Here is a 25,894-nt window from a genome sequence, read left to right as displayed (position 1 = left end):
AAGATTTTTTTTTCATTTCATCAAGTATGGAGATAAGAATATCATAGAAAATATACTTAAAGTTCTTTTGCTCTTAGGCTGCTGAAAAGTCTAATTAATAGGAACTAAAATTTGTTGAGAGAGAAAAGAAACAAATTTTCTAGTAAAGAGCTGACTTGCTAAAAATTACATTTTTGTTCACAGTTTTCAAGAATTTCTAACCAGAGTCTATCCAAAAGATAAGCTGTATTTTGTTACACATTGTACTTAACTGTCAGCTGTATTTGTTTATGTTACCTGTGACTTGGAACTAAGTGTGAACAATCCTTCATGATAATCAGATTCTGCAGGAATGTACTGTTCTCTCAGCACCTTGATAATACTATACTGACCTTTGATGCTTTAAGTAATGTCTTAATGGCTTATGGTTTCAGAATATACTTCTCTTAAAATTTGTCTCAGATTGAAATGTTTCCCTTCTACATACCAATTAAAATTTTTGATAAATAGCACAGGCTTTGCGTATAATGATTTTTAATTTGGGTCTGGCTTTATTTAATGGTGTAACTGAGAGTTAGCGTTTTAAGTCAGAGTCTTTGATACAATTATTCCACTTCTAGAAATCTAACCTAAGGCACTGCAGTGCTAATTTGTAATAGTAGTAAAATAGTGAAGAATTGCCAACATGGGAGATAGACAAATTATTGTATAGTTAATTTCCATATGAGTTTATGAAGTAGAATATCATAAAACTATGTTTTCAAAGAATATTTAATAACTTTAGGTAGGATTCATGCAATAATGTCAAGTAAAATGATACAGAATTATGTATGGTATGATTTTTCTTTATAGAAAATTTTGTGCATGAGAGAAATTTAACAAATTACAAGCCATAGTTCTCTAGGGAGTTGTTTTTAAGTTTTTTTTTATGTTCTTCAGTTATAGAAATACTTCAATACAAAGATTCAAATAGTGCAGAAATTTATAGACTAAAAACTTTAAAAATCCTTCTTCAGTCCTTGATCTAGAGAGAGAAAATTCAATTCATCAATTTGTTCTTATACAGATTTTGCATTTGGTGTCACATCTAAGAGATCTTTACCTAATCAAGGTCAGAAAGATTTTCTCCTATGTTTTCTTCTAGAAGTTTTCTAGTCTTAGGTTTTAGATTAGGTCTATGATCCATTTTGAGTTAAATTTTCTATGTGGTATGAGTGTGGATTGATTTTTTTTTTTTTTGCATATGGATATCCCCTTATTTCAACATCATTTGATGAGAAGATTATGCTTTCATCACTTCATTGCCTTTGCACATTTATAGCAAATCAGATATCCATTTATGTATGGGTCTATTTGTGGACTCTTTATTCTGTTTCATTGATTTGTTTTTCTTTATGTCAGTACCATTTATGTCTTGATTAGGGTACCAAGTTAGGCAGACGTCTAAGATGATCCTCAATGACCTATGTCCTTGTACTACGTGTAATGGGAGGCACCTGAAATCCCTCTTATCATGGAATGTCACTTCCATGATTACATTGTGTTATGTGTCATAGTTGACTAAGAAAGGGAGTTTTTGTTTTGGGGTTTTTTTTTTTTTTTTTAAAGTTCTGTGGCTTTGTAGTTCACAGCAACCTTAAACTCCAGGGCTTAAGTGATCCTCTTGTCTTAGTTTTTCTAATTTTAGTAGAGACAGCATCTCGCTCTTGCTCAAACTGGTCCTGAGCTCAAGCAATCCACCTACCTCAGCCTCCCAGAGTGCTAGGATTACAGGTGTGAGCCACCGCGCCTGTCAGGATGTTATTCTTGGGGGACTTGATTTAATCAGGCAGCTTTTAAAAGGGCCTGGGCTCTTCCTGGAAAGATTCCAAACATAGGAGAAGCTTCTGGCTTTCAGGGTAAGAAGGGGCCATGTGGCAAAGAATGTGAGGGGCCACTAAGTTTATGATAATGTATTATACAGCAGTGGAGAATAAATACAGCCATCTGATTTTGTTCTTCATCAAAGTTACTTTGGGTATTCTGGGTCCTTTGAATTTCCATGTCAATTTATGAAAAAAGTTTATCTATAACTACAAAAAAGCCTATTGGGATTTTGTTTGGGATTATATTGAATCTATAGATCAGTTTGTGGAGAATTGATACATCTTAACAGTATTGAGCCTTCTGACCTACCTATCTCTCACTATTTAGTAGGTCTTTTATTTCTTTCAACAGTGTTTTATAGTTTTCAGCATACAGGTCTTCCTGTGTTTTGTCAGGTTTATCCTTGGATATTTCATATATATTTTTTGATGCTGTTGTAAATGGTATTGTTTTATAAATCTCAATTTTTGATTGTTGCTAATATATATAAATGCAACTGATTTTCGTGTGTTGATTATATCCAGCAATCTTGTTAAAATGACTTATTCTAATAACTTGTTTTGTAGATTCCATTAAAATATTTATATAAATGATCAGAGAATATTTAATAACATTAGGCAAATATGATTTTGTTTCTTTTGTTGACATATACAGTATTTTGCTTTTGGATATACTATAAATGTGATATTATATTGCTAGTAGTTTTCTTTAAACAACAAATTCTTTTTTAAAGAAATTTAAATAATAAGGAAAAATTATATATTTATTAATGTGGTTACCATTTTTGCTGTTCTTCATCCCTTTGTGTAGATTCTTATTTTCATATGATAACCCTTTCATTCTACCTAAAGGACTTCCTTTAGCTTTTCTTTTTTTTTTGTTTTTTAACAGTCATTTATTAATTTTATCCTTTAGCATTTCTATAGTGCATATCTGCTGGTGATGAAATTGTTCTGTTTCTGTGCGTCTGAAAAAGTATTTGTTTCACCTTTCCTTTCACTGGGCATAGAAATATATGATGACTTTTTTTTTTCTTTCAGTACTTTAAAGATATTATATTCTAGCTTGTCTTCTTCCTAGTAAGAAACCTGCTACCATTCTTACCTTTGTTCCTGTGTACATAATGTGTCTATTTTCTCTTTTTGCTTTTAAGATTTTCTCATTGTCATTGTTTTTGAGCAATTTGATTATGATGCCTTGGTATGGTTTTTTCTTGTTTCTTACGTTTGGAGCTTCTTAGATATGTGTGTTTACAGTTTTCACCAGGTTTGGAAATTTTTTGGCCATTTTTACTTCAAATATTTTTTTCTGTCCTCTCTCTTCTCCTTTGGAGACTCTGATTACACACATATTAAGCTGTTGGAAGTTGTCCCACCTCCCCTTGATGTTTGCTTTTTTTGTGGTAAAATACATAACATAAAATTTATCATTTTAACTACTTTTGAAGTGTGCAGTTCAGAGCATTGTTAGGCAACCATTACCACCATCCATCTCTAGAATTTTAAAAATGTTCCTAAACTGAAATTCTTTACTCATTAAACGATGACTTCTCATTCTCCCTGTCCCCAGGCCCTGACAACCACCATTCTCCTTTCTGTTTCTATGAAATTCACTTCTCTAAGTACCTCCTATTAGTGGAATCATATAATATTTGTCCATTCGTAATCTGCATATTTCACTTAGCATAACATCTTCAAGGTTTGTCCATGTTGTAACGTGTCAGAATTTTCTTCCTTCTTATGACTGAATAATATTCTCTTTTTTAAGATTCCCTTTTCTTATATGTTTCATTTTAAGTAGTTTCTATTGTTATGTTTTCACATTTACTGCTCTTATCTTTTGCAATGTCTGATCAGCTATTAGTCCTATCTAGCATCTTTTTCATCATCAATAATGTCATTTTATCTTGAAATTTGAGTTGGCAGTGGTGCCTGTAGCCCAGAGGGTAGGGTGCCGGCCACATGCATCGAGGCTGGTGGGTTCAAACTCAGCCTGGGATGGCTAAAAACAACAATGACAACTGCAACAAAAAAAAAATAGCCAGGCGTTGTGGTGGGAGCCTGTAGTCCCAGCTACTTGGGAGGCTAAGGCAAGAGAATTGCCTAAGTCCAAGAGTTTGAGGTTGCTGTGAGCTGTGACACCATGGCACTACCGAGGGCAACATAGTGAGACTCTGTCTAAAAAAAAAAATAAACTGAAATTTGAGTTGGATCTTTTTATGTATCTATTTCTCTATTTAACTTTGTGAACATATGTAACACACAAGTATCATAACTGTGTTAATTTCCTTATCTGATAATTCTATTATCTTTGTCAGTTCTGGGATGATTTTTGATTGATTTTTCTCCTCGTTATAAGTGATAGTTTTCTGCTTTTTCTTTTCTTTGCATGCTTGATGATCTTTGATTTGATGACAGACATTTTGGGTTCTGAATACTTTTGTATTTCCGTTAGTATTCTTAAGATTTGTTGAGGGGTGCAGTTAAATACTTAGAAACAATTTGATCTTTTTGAGTCTTCCTTTTTTTTTGAGACACAGTCTCACTATGTTGCCCTGGTAAAGTGCCATGGTGTCAGCTCACAGCAACCTCAAACTCTTGGGCTTAAACGATTGTCTTGCCTTAGCCTCCTGAGTAGCTAGGACTACAGGTGCCTGCCACAACCCCTGGCTATTTTTTTGTTGCAGTTGTCATTGTTATTTGGCTGGCCTAGGCCAAACAACAGCTTTGGCGCATGTGGCTAATGCCGTAACCACTGTGCTATGGGTGCCAAGCGTGAGTCTTCCTTTTAAGGTTTGTTAGACTGAGAGTCCAGGTGCAGTGGCTCACACCATAATCCCAGACTAGATGGGAGCATTCCTTGGGCTCAAGAGTTTGACCATCCTGAGCAAGAGAGAGATCCTGTCTTTACCAAAAAAAAAAAAAAAATTAGAAAAATTAGCTGGGTGTGGTGGCACATGCTTGTAGTCCTAGCTACGTGTCAGGCTGAGGCAGGAAGGAGGATCGCTTGACCCCAAGAGTTTGAGGTTGCAGGGAGCTATGATGATGCACTCTAGCTGGAGTGATAGTGAGACCCTATCTCCAAAAAGAAAAAAAAAAAGGATTTGTTAGGCTAGACATATAGATATGTCTAGTCTAAGATAGGGTTTCTCAATAGCAACACCATGACATTTTGGGTCCAATCGTTTTCTGTTGGTGGGGAGGTAGTCCTTGTGCATTAATAGAATGTTTAACAGCATTCCTGGCTTATACCCTCTTGATGCCAGTAGCAGCTCCTCCCCACCTACCAGAACAAGTGACAACCAAAAATGTCTCTAGACATTGCCAAATGTCCCATAGCAGAGAGGAGAATTACCCTTAGTTGAAAACTGCTGGTATAAGTACTGTGGTCAGATCTTTCTGTATACTCACTCTACCCGAAGACTGTTTTTTAGTCTGTGTTTTTTTGAGATAGGCGCTTTTCTTGGCCTTGTGTGAGTACTGGGAATCCTTTTGGGTGGTCTTCCCTCAGTCTTGGTTAGTTTTCTCACACACATTTGCTGATCAGTATTTGACTAATTATTCAAGAGAGACCTTATATAGATCTCTAGAGTTTTTTATCTGAGTAGCTCTTTCCTTTTCAGTATTTTGTCCCACAAACACTAGCCACCTTGATCCCTCCAGACTCTCAGCTCTGTCTCCTCCATTCATTGAGTATGCCATTCCTCTCCTTGGGTCCCCATACTGCACCTCTTGCAACGTGGGAAACTCTCAGGATAGTAAGCTGGGGCACGAGGGCTCACTTTATTTGTTTCCTATCTCTGAGGGATTTGTCTGATACTCAGATCCCTTATGAAACTTTTTTTTTTTCATGTATTTTGTCTGTTTTTGGTTGATTGAGGTTGCAGGATAAATCTGGTCCTTCTTACTACATCTTGGCCAGAAGCAGCTGTCCCTTTAACTCACATTTTATTTATGTCAAATATTGGTTAAAGCTGAATTCCTAATGTTCTTAAACATTTACTAACCTAATTTCCTGGGTTTCTGAATTTGTACAAATCTCTGTCTGTCATATTCTTCATTCAAAGTCTCCTGTTTTTTCCCTGTAATTCCTAAGGCCACAACATAAATATTAAATTGGCCTTAGAGCTTTTGATCATCTTTTAATATACCTCTTTAATGTAGGCTTTTACAGTGTTAGCTAAGTAGTGATTTAGTTGGGTCTCTATTATGTAGTTCAATTACAGGACATGCATGGACCTGATAAAGCACAACAGTGGAGTGTTTCATGCTTTTAGGGCATTCCCATTGTTGGCTCAGAGACTTCTGGGAGGCTTCTTATATGATATAGCTCACATTTTCTAGCAGCTAAAACATCAGCATCAAAGCCTTTAGCCTGGTTGAAGTTGTAAGGAAGTGGTGCACTAAGACAGGGAAAGAGAAAACCGTAAGAGAAGAGAAGAATGATTTTGAGCAGAGAATGAGATGGAACTGTACTAAAGAATAATACTGCAAGGATGGGAGTGACATGGAATCCATTGGTGGTAAGCTATTAGAGAAAAGGGAAATGTTGCAGAATAGAAATAAAATGACTGAAGAATTCTGGCCTTATTGTGTATGAGAGGTGCTTTTCTCTCAGATTTGCTACATCATGACTGCTGGAGAGTTTGTACCATGTGGTTTTTGGATGTCCAAGGATAAAATAATTTAATCAGAGCATACCTTGGGAAAAGAAAATATGTATGTAGTTGATAGTGAACTGAAATGTAGCAAAATCATGTTTTTAATGGAAATTTATACATGATATGTAATAAATCATGTAAAACAATATGTAATACAATAATGTGTAAATTCCATGTGTTAAAGTGAGTAAGTCATAATTCTTTGACCTTTGGAGTAGTGATACTATAGCTAAAAAGAGTTGAGTAAGAGTTTTTGTAACTCTAGGGGCAGCATCTGTGGCTCAGTGAGTAGGGCGCCAGCCCCAATATCGAGGGTGGTGGGTTAGAACCCGGCCCCAGCCAAATACTGCAACAACAACAACAAAAATAGCCAGGCATTGGGGCGGGCACCTGTAGTCCCAGCTACTTGGGAGGCGGAGGCAAGAGTATCCCCTAAGCCCAAGAGCTGGAGGTCGCTGTGAGCTGTGACGCCATTGTACTCTACCGAGGGTGACAAAGACTCTGTCTCTAAAAAAAAAAAAAAAAAGAGTTTTTGTAACTCTAGCAGTGTTTTTCAACCTTTTTTACCTTATGGTACGCTTAAATTATGTTTATCAAAATAAAAAAAACAGTTCAAAAAAGACTATACTTACTGTGCTTTGAACTTCTTTCAAAAAGAGTTTAATTAATGCTCTTTAAAAATTTTCTCAGCACACGTAAGATCCTCTCGTGGCATCAGATGAAAATCACTGCTCTATAGTATGTAAGAGTTAGACAACTTTTAAAAAAATACAGTCTCCTTGTAGATGGATGTGATTTTAATTTTCAAAAACTAAAAAACTATGTCGGTTGTTAATTTTAAAAGGTCAATTTAGAAGCAAAATATGATTTAAGCTTTCCAAAAACTAGGATTGGTTTTTATTAAGAAAGAAAGAAATACTTAAGAATTAACTGAGATTTTCATGGCATTCATCTATGGGTGAATGTTACCCAGCATGTTTCTTGTTTTGATGGTGTTAAGTGGTGCTCATGTAGTTTCTGCCCGTGTCAGATGATTATAAGTCTTCATGTGAAGAGTTTGTGTGGATAGGGGGAGAATGCAGCACAGTATTCAGCATAAGAAAGTATAAAAGGTTTTCCATCACCAAAAATGCATTTTTATGCATTTTGATAACAATAAATACATAAATCAGGAGTGTTTAGCATCTGGGAGGAGAGAAAATGCCATCAGAACATGGTAGAGAACATTCGTTTATCCTTCAGGATAGAACATTTGTATTGATGTTTTGTTCTGTTTTTTAGAGTAAACTTCTAAAATAAAGTTTAACATATATAGACAAAAATGTAGTACACAGCTTGACAGATTTTCACAAAAGGAACATATTTGTTTAACTAATAATCAACAGTGGGCAGTGCCTGTGGCTCAGTGGGTAGGACGCTGGCTGAGGGTGGCGGGTTCAAACCTGGCCCAGGCCAAACTGCAACAAAAAAATAGCCGGGCATTGTGGTGGGCGCCTGTAGTTCCAGCTACTTGGGAGGCTGAGGCAAGAGAATCGCCTAAGTCCAGGAGTTGGAGGTTGCTGTGAGCTGTGATGCGATGGCAGTCTACTGAGGGTGATAAACTGAGACTCTGTCTCTGAAAAAAAAAACAAAACAAAACGCTAGTAATCAACATTAAAAACAGATCATTTGTATTGTAGCTGTTTAAGTGTTTTCAAGTTGAGTAGTAGGCACATACATAATCCCTTATATAGACTCAAGAAACTAGAAGTTTTAGAATAGAAAAAGATCATAAACAGAGCTGTGTGGGATGAAAGTAGTAAAAATTATTAGTACTTTTCAAAACATAGCACATTATTGACTTTTATAACTGCATTATAAAGTTTGGGTCACCAAATTTATGAGTATATTTGAAGTGATAGATAGTTTCCTTTTAAAAATCTTATCACTAAAATCCCAGTGATAGTTTAAGAATGAAATGCTGGAGGGAACTGAGCTATTATTAATTAAAATTTATGTCTAGTTTAAAGACTTTATATCTGTTCTAGAAATCATTATATGTGTAGTTGTTAGAAATATGCTTAATCTAAAGGGTTTCCTGGAATGACATTTATCTATTTATTTTTATGTTTTTTCCCCTTGGATAGGGAGGTACATTTTCCATGAACATGAAGATTTTAGAAATTTGATTTTTTTACATATAACAAATCCTCAAATTTCTGGGTTCATGTGATCCTCCTGCCTTAGCCTCTTGAGTAGGTGGGATTACAGGAGCACACCACAATGCCTGGCCAATTTTTCTATTTTTTGGTTGTAGAGAAAGGGTCTCACTGGGTTGCTCATGCTGGTCTTAAACTCCTGGTCTCAAGCAATCCTCCTGCCTTGGCCTCCTAGAGTACTAGGATTACAGGCACAAGCCATTGCACTCAGCTATATATCTTAATTTTATGAAAAGTATTAAAATGGGGGCGATGCCTGTGGCTCAAGGAGTAGGGCGCCGGACCCATATGCTGGAGGTGGCGGGTTCAAACCCAGCCCCGGCCAAAAATCACAAAAAAAAAAAAAAAAAAAGTATTAAAATGGGATTTTTTCTGAACTGTTCTCTACAGTAGGCTTTTTAACTAAGTTGTAGCTAATATGCTGAGTAAAAGCCATTGGTAAAATAACTTTCTGTAAAAACATTTGGTCATTAGCTTTCCTTTTGCTATTGGGGTTACATGTGTAATATTATTAGAATGTTAATCTATTAAAAACCACTCATTATTAAAAAAAATAAAATAAAATAAAAATAATAAAAAAATAAAAACCACTCATTATTGAATATTTTTTTCTTTTACTCTAGAAACCAGTAGGACAGTCAAGCCTGTTTCGGGTATGTTTGTGTGTACTTGGTCTTCGAAGAAGTTGTTAGGACACACTAAAGTTTTTGTTTTGTGTTCCTGTTTTTGTTTGACAGGCAGTAAAGGAGGAAATGGCAGGTCCTAATCAACTCTGCATTCGCCGCTGGACTACCAAGCATGTAGCTGTGTGGCTGAAGGATGAAGGCTTTTTTGAATATGTAGACATTTTATGCAATAAGCACCGACTTGATGGAATCACATTGCTAACACTGACTGAATATGATCTTCGGTCTCCTCCTCTGGAAATCAAAGTCTTAGGAGACATTAAAAGGTTAATGCTCTCAGTCCGAAAATTGCAAAAAATACATATTGATGTCTTAGAAGAGATGGGCTACAACAGTGACAGTCCCATGAGTTCCATGACTCCTTTCATCAGTTCTCTTCAGAGTGCAGACTGGCTCTGTAATGGGGAGCTTTCACATGACTGTGACGGACCCATCACTGACTTGAATTCTGATCAATATCAGTATATGAATGGTAAAAACAAACATTCTATTCGGAGATTGGACCCAGAGTACTGGAAGACCATACTGAGTTGTATATATGTTTTTATAGTATTTGGATTTACATCTTTCATTATGGTTATAGTCCACGAGCGAGTACCTGACATGCAGACCTATCCACCACTCCCAGATATATTCTTAGACAGGTAAGTTTTGCTTTTAGTTGCTAAGTTTGTAGAAGCTTGCTATAGTAACAGCAATGATAATATATTTATGATAATTATGTTGTTTGTTATTGTTGTGGTTAATGTATACATAATACTCTTTATTTGCTTTTTCTGGTGGCATAAAAAGATAAGCTTTGAAATCACTTTTTTCACTTAGAGTAAATTAGAACTAAGTCGAGGTAAGTGAGAAAGGCCACTGCTTAATTTATTTTTCTGTAGGTATGGCTCCTTGGGCACTTCAGATTTTAAAATGATATCCTAGAATGATGTCTGTAATAAATGGAATTTGGTTGCTTTTCTGTTCTTTTTTTTTTTTTTGAGACAGAATCTCAAGCTGTTGCCCTTGGTAGAGTGCCCGTGGCGTCACAACTCACAGCAACCTCAAACTCTTGGGCTTAAGCAATTCTCTTGCCTCAGCCTCCCACGTAGCTGGGACTACAGGCACCTGCTACAACCTCCAGCTATATTTTGGTTGCAGTTGTCATTGTTGTTTGGCAGGCCCAGGCTGGATTCGAACCTGCCAGCTCCAGTATATATGACTGGCACCTTAGCTGCTGAGCTACAGGTGCTAAGTTGCTTTTATTTTCTTTTTTAAATAATGAACAGGGTTCTGCTTTTTCAAAAATGTGGTATTCTCTTATAAGACCAAATGAATTGGTATTATCACATATAGTACAAATGAATTTGATCATAGTATCCTGTTTTTATGAAATACTGACTACATAGAAAAATATATGTTTTATATATGAAAAATAAGAATAGAATAATACATACTTAACTATTCTTATATTCATGAACTTTTTAAAAATACACTTCTTCTGGGTGGTGCCTGTGGCTCAAGGAGTAGGGCGCTGGTCCCATATGCCAGAGGTGGCAGGTTCAAACCCAGCCCTGGCCAAAAACAAACAAAAAATATATATATATACTTCTTCCTTGTTGTTTTTATAAAACATTTTGCCCGTCTGAAAGTGCCTTGTAGTATGCAAGGTTGGACAATTGAGTTTGTGAAGTCATCCTAGCAAAAGTGCCCGATACTTCATTGGTAAATATCATCAAAGTCACCTTTGAAATATTTCCCTTGGGAGCTGCACACCCACACCAGCATCTAGTTCACCCTTCAAAGCAGTTTTGGAACTCTTTTCTGAAATGGTCATTAGAGCTGTTGTCATATGAGGTCTAATGATTACGCTCATAAACTTGTCTTAAAAGTGCTTTGAAGGTTGGACTAGGCACTGGTGCTGGTGCATAGCTTCCTAAGGGGAGTACTTTGAAGGTGATCATAGTGATATTCAGCAATGAAGCATGTAGCACTTTTTCTAGGATTAGTTCATGAACTTAATTATCTTACTTCATATATATTTTAAAATGAAATTAATTTAAAATGTCTACATTAAGATAGTGGAATAACATATACTTTTGTTCCTTGTCAAATCTGACTATAATAGAGAGTTTTTTTGGTTTTGTTTTTTAAGTTGTAAGCTTACAAGATGGGGTTCCATACAAACAAGGAATGAATCCTATTTATATGGGGGGATTTCTCAAAGCTCTGGATATTGGAGGTGAAGGGGTGATACTAAAATAAAGAGAATGGGTTGAAAGCTGTTCAAGAAGCTGTTAGATCCCTGTATCTCCTCTCCAATTCTATACAGTTTCCCCAGCTGTAAGCAAAAAACTTTAAGGAAGGAAGGAAGAACGCATGTGTACTTTAGGCAGATGAAACAGGTACAAAAGTCCTAAACTGGGAGTGTGCCTGAAATGTTCAAAGAACAAGTGAGAGATAGGGAGAGCAGTTGGAAATAAGGACCGAGAGGAGATAAGAAGCCAGATTGTGTAGGGACTTAAGGACTATTCTAAGGGCGTTAGCTTTCATTCTAAGTGAAAAGGGAAGCCATGGAAAGTATTGAAGAGTAGGGAGATCTAATTCATTTTTTAAAATGTTATTTTAGTTGTATTGAGAATAGCCTGGGGATAGGGGTTGGGAACCAGGGGTTATTTAAGAACTGAGCTGAGCGCAGTGGCTCACACCTGTAAATCTAGCACTCTGGGAGGCTGAGGTGGGTGAGTTGCTTGAGCTCAGGAGTTTGAGACCAGCCTGAGCAAAAATGAGACCCCTGTCTCTACTAAAATAGAAAAACTGAGGCAAGAGGATTGCTTGAGCCCAAGAATTGAAGGTTGCTGTGAACTATGATACCACAGTACTACCTAGGGCAACAGCTTGAGACTCTGTCTTAAAAAAAAAAGTTAATTGAATTCATCTAGAAAATAAAATGGTAGGTTTGGTAAGGACAGTAGTGGTAGAGATGGTGTGAAAGAAGCAAATTTTATGTACCTATTTTGAAAGTAGACTAAAAGGATTTGCTGATGAATTTGGATGTAAGGGATATGAGAAAAAGAAAAGCCAAAGATTATTCCAGGAATTTTACCCTGAGTATATGGAAGGATGCAGTTACCATTTAAAGAGATGGGAAGATGGTGGAAGGAGCTGATTTGGAGAGAAAATTAAGGGTTTGGTTTTGGGTATGTCAGGTTTGAGATCTCTTTTACACCAAATCAGATATTAAGTAAGAGATAAAAATATGAGTGGATTTCAGACAGAGAGAGAGATCTAGGCTAAAATTTGGGAGTTATCAGCATAAGGAAAGCTGTGATGCTAGATAAGTTTCCTAGGGAGTAAATCCAGAAAGGAAGAGAAGATTGAGCCCCAAAACGTTCTAACATTTGGAGGTCAGACAATGGGAAACTAGTAATGAAGACCTAGACGGTTAGAGCAGACAGAGAGAATAGTATTCTGTAAACCAAGCAAATAAGTATTTTAAGAAGGCAGGAACAATGAGCTATGTCAAATGCTCTTAGATGTCAAGATAAGGAGAATAGCACCATATTGGTCATCAGTGACTGTGATAAGAGTTAATAAGGGCAGAATGGGTTGTAATGGACTCAGGAGAGAAGGTGTATCTCCAGAAATGTGAAACTACATGAGCACAGGGTTATTTGTTGTGACATTACTTATAATAATTATAAATATTGAAAATAATCTAAATGCTTATCCAAGGGAAACTGATTGACTATACTGTAGTACATCTACACAATGGAACACTATTTAATCAAAAAGAATGAGGACAAATTCTATGAACTGATATAAAATGACTTGTAGGAAAAGCAGTAGCAATGAGCACTGTGAGCACACAGATCCTGCTTTCTAAGTATCATTCCTCACTTAAAGGAAGCAGACCAGGGCTCCTTAGAGAAATAACTGGTTTTCAGTTTGGGGCAAGGGAAGTATAAAATGAGTCTGAACAACATCTTGTGCCATAAATCAAGGACATACACGAAACCAGTGGAAACATGTCAAAGGAACATAGGAGCTGGGTTGCAGGGGCACCCACTGATCAAATTAGGACAGTTGGAACAACAAAAAGAATAATGATGGCAATGGATTATAACATACTGAGTAAGAAAAAGAAGCTGTGAATCCACAGTAATAAACAAAAAATAGTGGAGTGAGAGAGGAAGCTCTTCAAGAGTAATACCAGCAAACAAATGTGGATGGCATGACTGTTTTACATCTTATGACGTATAATTGATTCAGGCAAGTCATGCTAAAATCTGTTAGGTGAAAGGCCATTTGGGAACAGCATATTCACATGATCTGAAAGTATTATCTCATGTATGACTTAAATACAGAAGGAATAAGGTACTTTACAAAGGCAAGATCTGGCATGCATCATGTTAACCAAATGATCAAATGTAATATTACAGTGAGACAAACTGACATGTGCATTAGATTTGCTTTTCACAGCCTCACCTGTGTAATAAATCTTGTAAAAAAAAAATTAACGGGCGGCACCTGTGGCTCAGTGAGTAGGGTGCCGGCCCCATATGCCGAAGGTGGCGGGTTCAAACCCAGCCCCGGCCAAACTGCAACAAAAAAATAGCCGGGCGTTGTGGCGGGCGCCTGTAGTCCCAGCTACTCGGGAGGCTGAGGCAAGAGAATCGCGTAAGCCCAAGAGTTAGAGGTTGCTGTGAGCTGTGTGACGCCACGGCACTCTACCCGAGGGCGGTACAGTGAGACTCTGTCTCTACAAAAAAAAAAAAAAAAAAAATTAACTTAAATCTAATCATGAGGAAATGATCAGACAAAACCAGAATGTAGAACATTCTATAAGACAACTGATCTAGACTCTCTAAAAATGTCAGTGTCATGGCAGACAAAAGCCAGGGGAGATGGTAAAGGAAATTGAAGAGATATAAAGAGCAATGCATGAATTTTAACTGGATCCTATACCAAGAAAAAACTTATTGGAAATAATCTAAACAACATTTTGGGAATGAGGAAGAAAATTTCAATATCACTACATATTAAATGATGGTATTAAATCTGTGTTATGATTTCTTGGGTGTAATAGCATATTGATTTATGAGGAAGATAGTCTTTTTTTTTTTTGCAGATAGAGTTTCACTATGTCACCCTTGGTAGAATGCCATGGCATCATAGCTCACAGCAACCTCTTACTCTTGGGCTTAAGCAATTCTCTTGCCTCAGCCTCCCAAGTAGCTGGACTAGAGGTACCCGCTACAACACCCGGCTATTTTTAGAGATGAGGTCTCACTCTGGCTCAGGCTGGTCTCAAACCTGTGAGTTTAGGCGGTGTACCCACCTTGGCCTCCCAGAGTGCTAGGATTACAGGCATGAGCCACCACACCCAGGCAGATATTCTTTTTTTTTTTTTGAGACAGAGTTTCACTATCTTGCCTCTGGTAGAGTGACATGGTGTCATAGCTCTGAGCAACATCAAACTCTTGGGCTCAAGTGATCCTCTTGACTCAGCCTCCCAAGTAGCTGGGCCTATAGGCTCCTGCCACAACACCCAGCTATTTTTTAGATACAGGGTCTCACTCTTGCTCAGGCTGGTCTTAAACTTGTGAACTCAAAGGATCCACCTGCCTGGGCCTCCCAGAGTGCTGGTATTATAGGTGTGAGCCACTGCACCCAGCCCTATGAGGAGGATATTCTTGTTCTCAGAGACACATGTTGAAGTATTTAAAGAAGTATCATAATGTCTGTAACTTACCGTGGAGGGTAGGTTTCAGCCCTATCCTAAAAGAGTATATGTGTGTATGTATGTTGGTATTATATACAAAAAACAAAATCAAGCAAATGTAGCAAAATATTAATTATTGTAAATAATTGATGGATTTAAGTGAAGAATATAAAATGCTAGTTCCTTTTTTTTTTGGAGACAGAGTCTCACTATGTCACCATCGGTAGAGTGCTATGGCATCATAGCTCACAGCAAACTCAAACTCTTGGGCTCAAGTTATTCTTTTCCCTCAGCCTCCCAAGTAGCTGGGATTATAGGCGCCCACCACAGTACCCGGCTATTTTTTTTTTATTTTTATTTTTTTTGGGACAGAGTCTCAAGTTGTCACCCTGGGTAGAGCACTGTGGCATCACAGCTCACAGCAACCTCAAACTCTTGGGCTTAAGCAATTCTCTTGCCTCAGCCTGCCAAGTAGCTGGGAGTACAGGCGCACACCACAATGTCTGGCTATTTTTGTTATTGTTGTTTCAGTTGTCATTGTTTTAGCTGGCCTGGGCTGGGTTTGAACCCACCATCCTCAGTGTGTGTGGTCAGCGCCCTAACCACTTAGCTACAGGTGCCACCACCCAGCTATTTTTAAAGACGAGGTCTTGCTCTGGCTCCGGCTGGTCTTGAACCTATGAGCTGGGGCAATCCACCCACCTTGGCCTCCCCAAAATGCTTGTTCTTTTTAACTTTTCTAGGTAGAATCATAATTTTTCAAAATAAAAGAATTGCGCAAAGAAATGTTAAAAGAGGGCTCAGTGCCTCTAGCACAGTGGTTACGGCACCAGCCACATACACCAAGGCTGGCAGGTTCGAATTTGGCCTGGCCCAGCTAAAACAGCAATGACAACTGCAACAAAAAATAGCTGGGCACTGTGGCAGGCACCTGTAGTGCCAGCTACTTGGGAGGCTGAGGCAAGAGAATCGCTTATGCCCAAGAGTCTGTGAGCTGTGACTTCACAGCACTCTACTGAGGGCGACAAAGTGAGACTCTGTTTTGGAAAAAAAAAAGAAATGTTGAAAGGAAAAGGAACAGAGAAATTGGAGACAATTAAATCTTTCCTGTAGGGACAAGTTTTCCAATAAGGGCAGCAGAGAAATGAACTGTAGCCTGGGAGGAGTGTGGAAGGACATGGGGATCAAGAATTTTTTTTTTTTTGATGGACTGTATTATGGCATATTTGTGTATTGATGACTCAATTGGGGGAGGAAAGAAAGAAAGAGATGGGGTCTAGAGTAGCTGGGAGAGGCTGACCTTAAGCACTTGGACTGTTTATCCATAACAAAAGGGAAGCTAGAAAATAAGAGAATGGGTAGAAGCTAGAAGATTGCTGTATGTCATGATGGATCATAAGGACGGGCTCTCCTGATTGTTTTTATTTTCTCTGTGTACAGAGAGAGAATGGAGAGAAGGATAGAGGTTTGAGGCAAAAGGATAAGAGGTTTAAAACAGTCATCTAGTAGAGCAGGAGAGTGAATAGGCTGGTGTGAGGTAGTGGCAGCACTAGGGGCCTCCCTGAGGTTAGCAGTCTTGGCATTGTGTGTTTTTACCAGCCTCTTTGAACAACAGATGGAGGCATGGAATAGATAGAGAATTAGATTTAAGCAGGGTTGAGTTTTGCTAGGTGGTGTGATGAAGGAAAAAGAGTCAAGCGGGTGATTATAATGAGGGATCATGGACTAAGGTGGATAGGGAAGTAAGGATGCGAAGTGGGTGAAAGTGAAAATGTGATAAGATCAATGGATTTTGGTCTCAGAATGATTGAAGTTGGGGTACAAGAAGGAATAAGCTGGGATGATAAGACGTGTTGGTGAGTGTAGGATTCTTGAAATTGATATTATAAGGAATTATTTTGGTAATGACAAGGTCCAGGTTACAACCATGGGTTTGGATTGGTGTGGTAGGGTAAAGGACAATATCAACGAGAGGAAAAGTAAAAATAGAAGTGAGGGGGACGGTGCCTGTGGCTCAGTGGGTAGGGCGCTGGCCCCAGTTCGAACCTGGCTCCAGCCAAAACTCCAACAAAAAAGAATAGCCGGGCATTGTGGTGGGTGCCTGTAGTCTGAGCTACTCAGGAGGCTGAGGCAAGAGAATCTCCTAAGCGCAAAGAGTTGGAGGTTGCTGTGACCTGTGACGCCACAGTACTCTACCAAGGGTGATAAAATGAGACTCTGTCTCTTAAAAAAAAAATAAAAAGAAAATAGAATTAAGGGGGGGCTCAGTGCCTGTAGCACGGTGGTTAGGGTGCCGGCCACATACAATGAAGCCAGTGGGTTTGAACCTGGCCCGGGCCTGCTTAACAACAATGACAACTGCAACAACAAAAAAATAGCCAGGTGTTATGGCAGGCGCCTATAGTCCTATCTACTTGGGAGGCTGAGGCAAGAGAATTGCTTAAGAGTTTGACGTTGCTGTGAGCTGTGACGCCACAGCACTCTTCCCAGGGTGACATAGTGAGACTCTGTCTCAAAAAAAAAGAAGTGAGTGGGAATACAATTACAGTAGAAGTATTAGAAAGAGAGACAATGAAGCTAAAATCTTTAAGAAATGAGAGAATGGTTGTGGAGATTCTGTGGAGTCTGTAACAAGGCATAACAGGAGAAGGGGGTGATGGGGGATAGACGGTAGAACAATGAGTGTTTTGTTTTAAAGTGTACAATTCAGTGGTTTTTAGTGTATTTACAGAGTTGTACAATCATCACATTGTTTTCATCGGGACATCGTGTCCCTGAACTTTTTTGTCACTTGAGAAAAGACATTTGTACCATTAACAGTCACATACGCCATTCTCTCCTCCCTTCAGACCCTGGCAACCATCAGTCTACTTTGTTTCTGTGAACTTGTCTATTCTGCACATTTCACGTAAATGGAACCATACATATAATATATGGCCTTTTTGTATCTGGCTTCTTTCACTTAGCATGTTTTCAAGGCTTGTCCATATTGTAGCCTACATCAGTATTACATTCCTTTTTATTATCAAATAATATTCTGTCATGTGGATGTATCTATTCTGTCTATCCGTTTCAAAGTTGATGGCTATTTGTGTTATTTCCATGTTTTGGCTAGTAATAATACTGCTATGAATACGTACAAAGTTTTGTATAGACATATACTTTCAATTTGCATTAAGGACTTAGAGACAAATTTTGCCTAACTCTTTTATCTACAGTGCCACTCACTATAAAAGTGTATGCTCTTAGCCATCGAACTTTATTCATAGGTGAATGGTAGCTGTCAGTGTTCCTCCCATATCCCCTTCAGAGCTCTTTTCCACTGTCTTGTGCATAAATACTCCCAACATCCAACAGAGGTGTCTCTTGCTGCAGGGCTGCTCTTGGCCTGTTGGAACACACTTTGCCCGCTTGAAAAGAAAGCCAAGGAAATTTACATCTCTCCAGTAGCAGCCCTTAACCGATAACTTATTCTCTTTCCCCTAATTAGAACTACATTTGGATCAGACCTATACTGTCCCAAATTCCCCTAGGTCTGATCCAAAGTTATCCTTTCCTGAGTTCCCCCACAGGGCTTTCCTTGCTGTCTCACGTTTGCTTTGCTTCCTTGTCTTCGGATTTCATACCCCACTACCCTATGGGTTTTCTTTCTTTTCTTTTCTTTTTTTTGAGACAGAGTCTCACGCTGTCACCCTGTTGTGTCATAGCTAACAGCAACCTCAAACTCTTGGGCTCAAGCTATTCTCTTGCATTAGCCTCCCGAATAGCTGGGACTATAGGTGTCTGCCACAATACCTGGCAATTTTTAGAGATGGCATCTTGCTGTAGAGCAGGCTGGTCTTGAACTCATGAGTGCAGGCAATCCATCCACATTGACCTCCCAGAATGCTGGGATTTCAGGCATGAGCTACACGCCTGGCCTACCCTGTTGGTTTTCCTCTGGAACATCTCATAAATTATTTTCATGCTGATCTTTAAGGGTTTGCTTGTGAAACTTATTCCAAGAGCTTTAGCCTATTATAAACAGAAAATTAGAAGGAAATAGGAATGTTTCTAAAGGCACGCCCCTACAACAATGAGAAGTGTTAGCTGATAATTGTAACAGCAAAGGAGGAATAAGAAGCACCATAAAATGCAAACATAAATCATGGAAAAGCCACATCAGTCTAGGTCCTAACGGCCCTTTATTTCTCAGTAGTCCCTGAGGTCTTTACTATGTACATTGTAATAATCACTGTTCATAGTGATGACTCTGAATTATCAAAGAAGATTAAAGTCTATTCAGAAAAAAAGGCACATACATATATAATGAATCTTTAAAAGGTTTGCATTAAAATAATTTGGGGGATTGGCTATGCATTTGACAGTTTCCTCAAACACTCCTCTAAAATGACAATAAAAAGGGGAAGAAATTCTATAATCCCATGAAGACAAAAACAGTGAAATAGTAAGTTTGGTAAGTAGAAAGCCAAGTTCCTATTGTAAGATTGGGGGTGGAGGGTGGCAGTGCCTACAAGGTGAGCTTGTCTATACTGTAGAACTCCAATAAAATCAACCATCAGTCAAGGCCAGGTACAGATCAGAGCTAAATATGGGAGAATTGGTTGAATATCTATTTAAGAACACTCAAAAGGCTGAACACAAGTTTTTCAAAAGAAGATAGACAAATGGCCAATAAACATATGAAAAAAATGTTCAACATCACTATCAGGGAAATGCAAATTAAAATCACAATGAGATACCACCTTACCCTAGTAAGAATGGCTTTTATTAAAAGGTCCCAAAAGAATAGATGTTGGTGTGGATGCTGAGGGAAAGGAACACTTTTACACTATTTGTGGGACTGCAAATTAGTACAATCTGTATGCAAAACAGTATGGAGATTCCTCAAAGAACTAAAAGTAGACCTACCATTTGACCCAGCATTCCCACTATTGGGTATTTACCTAAAGGAACAGAAGTCATTTTTATCAAAAAAAGCACCTGTACACAAATGTTTCTTGCAGCAAAATTCACAATTGCAAAGATGTGGAACCCAAGTGCCTATTAATTCATAAGTGGATTAACAACATTAGGTATATGTACACCGTGGGGTACTACTTGTTGGTGAAGGATGAATTAAGTCCTTTTGCAACAATTTAGGTGGAACTGGAGACCACTGTCTTAAATGAAGTATCTAAAGAATGGAAAAACAAACACCATACTTCTTTTAAACTAGAACTAACTGATGAGAACACATGTGCACAGAGGTAAGTAAAACTCAGTGGAAATTAAGCAGGGGGGAGGGGATAGGCACAAACCTACCTTATGGGTACAATGTGCACTCTCTGGGTGATGGGCACGCTTATAATCCTGACGGAAGCATAACAAAATCAATACATGTAACTTAAAACGTTTGTACCCCCATAATGTTTTGAAATTAAAGGAAAAAAAAAAGAAAAAGGAGCTTCTAGACCTCCTCTACTCCAATAGAAGATTGGTGGTATATTCTTCAGAGCACTTGAATGTGAGGTACTTTGGACTTTGGTTACACTGTGGACACCATGCCCAAATGAGAACAAAGTATCATATGCTTTCAAGAGATTAACTAAAAGTCTGTGTACTAATCTTTGAGACTTCAAGCTCTCTCTTATTTAAGTAGCTAGACTTATTTCCTATGTCTACTCCCATCTGGCCCTGATCCTCCTAAAAGGGTAACAAGTTGTCTTGGAAAACAGGATATCCTTATCTAATCAACCAGATCTCTGCCTAATCAGTCTATAGTGAAACCCACAATTTGATAAATTGCACACAGAATGTCTAATTATCTTTTTCAGTACTTCACTATTAAATATGAATGGCCATTAAAGAATAACCAGACATTTAAGAAAAACAGACCAATACAAACAGAAAAAAGGAAACTGGAAAACACAAAGAGAACAACACTTAAAAAAAGAAACCCATTCATATTCTCAGACAGATAAGGGACATTGCACTCTATGAGACAGTAATGAGAGACTAAAAAGAAAATTCTGAGAGAAAAGCCTTTGGAAAATAAAGTAGAAATTTAAAATCCAGCAGCATAATTAGAACATAGCTTTGATGAAATTGCCTAGCATATAGAATAAAGAAATGAAAAACAGATGAGAAAAGATAATAATCCAATTGGCCCAACAATTAACAAGTAGGATTTCCAGAAAGAATAACATAGAGAAGATTGTCAGGTGTGGTTGCTCACACCTGTAAATCCTGTAAGGGCTTGTGGTCAAGAGTTCGGGACCAACCTGGGCAAGAGCAGGAACACCCCCCCCCCAATCTTTATAAAAAAAAATTAAAAAATTAGCTGGGGATTGCATTAATGTACACAGCTATGATTTAATAAAAAAGAAAAAAGAAAAAATTAGCTGGGGGAGTGGCCTTGGCATCAGAGCAGGGTGGGTGCTGCCTGGGGCAGGTCTCCTGGTGGGTCTTGGCCTCTGTGTGCTTTCGCCCGCCTGGTCTCGCTCTCAGTCCTGGGTACTGCAGTACATGGCGTATACCCCCAGGCCATCAAGCTGAAGAAATGAAAGTCCTGGTTTGTCAGATCCAGTGTACTTAAAGAAGAATTCAAGAGTATAGCTGCCATCCTTTCCTTAGCTATCAGAGGAAGGAGTCATTCCAAAATCAGACATATGGAAGCACAGGTTCATAGACAAAGCCTTTGAAAGGAATAATGCTGTCAGCATGTCTGCATACTCCATGCTCTGTGAATGAATTGTCATAGCCAAGGAACTGATCACGAGAGCAGAATCACTCTCTAGATCAAGAAAAGGTGGCTGTAAGGCTGGGCATGGTGGTTCACACCTGTAATCCCAGTACTCTGGGAGGCCAAGGCGGTGGATTGCCTGAGCTCACAGGTTCAAGACCAGCCTGAGCCAGAGCAAGACCTCATCACTAAAAGAAATAGCCGGGCACTGTGGTGGGTGCCTGTAGTCCCAGCTATTTGGGAGGCTGAGGCAAGCGAATCACTTAAGCCCAGGAGTTTGAGGTTGCTGTGAACTATGATGCCATGGCACTCTACCAAGGGTGACAAGTGAGACTGTCTCAAAAGAAAGAAAGAAAAATAAAAAAATAAAATGAAAAGGTGGCATTGAAGGTGGTGCAAAGCTGTGCAGCAAACTGAAGGCAGAATTAAAATTCTTACAGAAAGTAGAAGCTGGGAAAGTAGCTATTAAAGGGTTCCATTTACAAAGCACTAATCTAACACACCTGAGAGCCATTATGGACTCAGCAGAAAACCTGGAAGAAGTTGTTAGTGTTCTTCACGTCTTTGCTTACACAGATACACTGGGAGAGAAGCAGCCCCTTGTGGTGGATGTGGTTGCAAATTGTGGTCATATTGGGTGAAAGCCATCAGCTGGAAGGCTGAAGCTCTGCATAGCATTTGGCTGGGTAGGGTCCAGTATGGTGACAAAAGCTTTATTGAGCAGGCTGAAGACTTCCTCCAGTAGAGTCACCAGCCGCCAGTGCAGTATAGCAGCCTTCACATCATCTTTGCATTTTACAACAGTGTCTCTATCCCCAGGGCAGAAAGAAATGGGCATATCTGTGAGAGGAGACATAGTAGCAGTCAACTCTGTTAGATCACCCTGAAGAGCTCCAGCTCAGTGAGAGTGAATCAGATGAAGAGGGCCCTGAACTTCTGCCAGTGACCAGAGTAGACTGAGAAAATATGCTGGCAAAGTGTTGATGTGTACAGAAGAGTAAATCTGGACATTACTACTATAATTATCTATGTGTCTGTCCTTAGCTATGGAGGCTGCCATTTTATTTTAAAAGAAAGTTCTCACAGAACAAGCAGAGCAAGAGAGGAAGGAGCGGGCTCTACCTCAGCTGGAGGCATTTATGAAGGACAAGGAGTTGTTTGCTTGTGAACCTGAGATTATCAGTCTATGCTAGTCTATGCTGGTTCTCAACCTTCCAAATGCTGCAACCCTTTGATACAGTTCCTCATGTTGTGGTGACCCCCAACCATAAATTATTTTCATTGCTACTTCATAACTGTAATTTTGCTACTGTTATGAAACGTAATGTAGGGCAGCGCCTGTGGCTCAAAGGAGTAGGGCACCGGCCCTATATACCGGAGGTGGTGGGTTCAAACTTGGCCGTAGCCAGAAAAAAAAACTGCAAAAAAAAAAAAAGAATTGTATTGTAAATATTTGATATGCAGGATGTATTTAGGCGACCCCTGTGAAAGGGTTGTTCGACCTCCAAAGGGGTCACGACCCACAGGTTGAGAACCTCTGCCTTAGGAGGACCTGGGGAGAGAGAGAGGGTAGCTATGCTAATTAAGCAAATTAATGTAGTTCCAGACCAGCCTTCTGAGCGTGCCTTGAGACTAGGGGCCAGTTCAAAAATTAATAGCTGCTCATTAGTGATTTTTGGAATAGGAGACACTCTGAAAGCCATCAGATGACTGCCAATAGTGGTTCTGTCAGAGCTGTAAAGAACCAGGGTGTTAAATTTAGTGTGTTTAGCCCAGAGCACTTACTGAGTGGCCCCAGCCACCTACTTACCAAAAGATTACACAACTGGCAGTGAACACTAATGATATTTTTTAAATTTTGTCATGGGAATAAGCTATTTATACCAAAGGCTGGGTCTTCCTATCTAAACTGGTGAAAAAGGTCTATGATAAAAATACTTACTTAAACCCAGCCCCGGCCAAAAACTGCAAAAATAAAATAACTTTATTAAAAATAATACTTAAGCCAGTAAAAATAAATAAATAAAGAAATAGCTGGGCATGGTGGCACATGCCTGTAGTCCCTGCTATTCAGGAGGCCGAGGCAGGACAATCCCTTGAGCCCAGGAGTTTGAGGTTGCAGTGAGCAATGATCACACCATTGCACTTTAGCCTAGGTGACAGAGCCTAGCCCTGTCTTAAGAAAAAGGAGAGAGAGAGAGAGAAACATGTAGAGAAATTGAAGATAAATATTCGAGGAAGTTTCCCAGAACCAAAGAATATGACTTTCTAGATTGAAAGGGCCCACTGAGTGCCCAGTGCAAGAAATGAAAAATGACTCACACCAAGGCCTATGAGAGTGAAATTTCAGAACACTAGGTAGAGATAGTAGTTCCTTAAGGGACAACACAAGTAACATGCAGTAATGGACATTCAAATAGCATCAAACATCTACCAATGGTGGAACTAGAAGACAATGGAACAATCCCTTTAATATTCTGTGAAAACAGCAAAAAAAAAAAATATATATATATATACATATATATATATATATATATACTGTGAGAAAATGATGTCTAACCTACAATCTCAATCAACTATCAGTTTGATAGAAGGCTAGACCAAGGATGTTTTTAAATTTGCAAGTCTCAAAAAATTTACTTCCTTTATCTGACACCTATTAGAAATGCCAAAATGTGGGTGGCGCCTGTGGCTCAGTGAGTAGGGCGCTGGCCCCATATACCAAGGGGGGTAGGTTCAAACCCAGCCTAGGCCGAATTGCAACAAAAAAATAGCCGGGCGTTGTGGTGGGTGCCTGTAGTCCCAGCTGCTCGGGAGGCTGAGGCAAGAGAATCACAGAAGCCCAAGAGCTGGAGGTTGCTGTGAGTCCTGTGACGTCATGGCACTCTACCAAGGGCGGTAAAGTGAGACTCTGTCTCTACAAAAAAAATTAAAAAAAAAAAAAAAAAGCCAAAATGTAAAAACACAAAAAAAGATGATGGAGGGTACAGAACAACAATTGGTACTCTCCTATGTTGCTAGTAGAAATGTAAAATAGTGTAACTACTTTGAAAACAGTTTGATAGTTTCTTTCTTTCTTTTTTTTGAGACAGAGCCTCAAGCTATCGCCCTAGGTAGAATGCTATGGCATCACAGCTCACAGCAACCTCCAATTCCTAGGCTTAAGTGATTCTCTTGCCTCAGCCTCCCAAGTAGCTGGGACTACAGGTATCCGCCACAACACCCGACTATTTTTGGTTGTAGTTGTCATTGTTGTTTGGCAGGCCCAAGCTGGATTCAAACCCACCAGCTCTGGTGTATGTGGCTGGTGCCTTAGCCACTTGAGCTATAGGTGCCAAGCCGTGTTTGATAGTTTCTTAAGAAGTTAAACAAACACTTAAGATAGGGCCCAATGATTCTACTCCAACCTATTTATCCAAGAGAAGTGAAACATATTCATGCAAAGACCTATATATATGGTCCTTATTCATGATCACCAAAAATTGGAAATAACCCCAAATAATCCATCAACCAGTGAATGAATAAAGAAATTTGTGGGCTCAGTGCCCGTAGCACAGTGGTTATGGCACCAGCCACATACACTGAAGTTGGCAGGTTCAAACCCAGCCCAGGCCAGCTAAAACAGCAATGACAACTGCAACAAAAAATAGCCGGGTATTGTGGCGGGTGCCTGTAGTCCCAGCTACTTGGGAGGCTGAGGTGAGAGAATCTTTTAAGCCCAAGAGTTAGAAGTTGCTGTGAGCTGTGCTGCCACAGTACTCTACTGAGGACAACATAATGAGACTCTGTCTCAAAAAGAAAAAAAAGAAAAGAAATTTGTGAGTAAATAATTGTACATGCTGCAGTGCTCTAATACAAAAATGTATTTTAAAAGCTACTCAGTGACCTTTTATCACTGCTTCTATAAAAAAAGAAAAGAATTGTACATGCAATAATATGGGTGACTCTCAAATGTATTAGGCTGACTGAAAGCAGACAGATAAGTACTGTATATTTCCATTTATATTCCACTCTGGAAAAGGCAAACTTTTGTGGGACAGAAATCAAGGTTGGAGATGAGGAAGGGGATTGACT

The 25,894-nt window shown here is 38.8% G+C and overlaps 1 protein-coding gene and 1 pseudogene across 3 annotated transcripts in view; both read left to right on the top strand.

Annotated features, from left to right (window-relative positions):
* The window catches only part of SAMD8 (sterile alpha motif domain containing 8), a 66,466-nt gene that overhangs the window by 22,077 nt on the left and 18,495 nt on the right, over positions 1-25,894 (top strand). For all 3 annotated transcript variants that reach the window (XM_053584644.1, XM_053584643.1, XM_053584645.1), the window contains exon 2: positions 9,441-10,033. In XM_053584644.1, coding sequence (XP_053440619.1) covers positions 9,441-10,033 — 593 coding nt within the window. The remainder of the gene's footprint in view (positions 1-9,440; positions 10,034-25,894) is intronic.
* LOC128581601 (UPF0415 protein C7orf25-like) lies at positions 21,744-23,662 on the top strand (annotated as a pseudogene).

Source organism: Nycticebus coucang, chromosome 3, assembly GCF_027406575.1.
Source record: "Nycticebus coucang isolate mNycCou1 chromosome 3, mNycCou1.pri, whole genome shotgun sequence".
Lineage (NCBI taxonomy): Eukaryota > Metazoa > Chordata > Mammalia > Primates > Lorisidae > Nycticebus > Nycticebus coucang.
The sequence above is the reverse complement of the archived record's forward strand: the minus strand, read 5'-3'. Positions and strand labels throughout refer to the sequence as shown.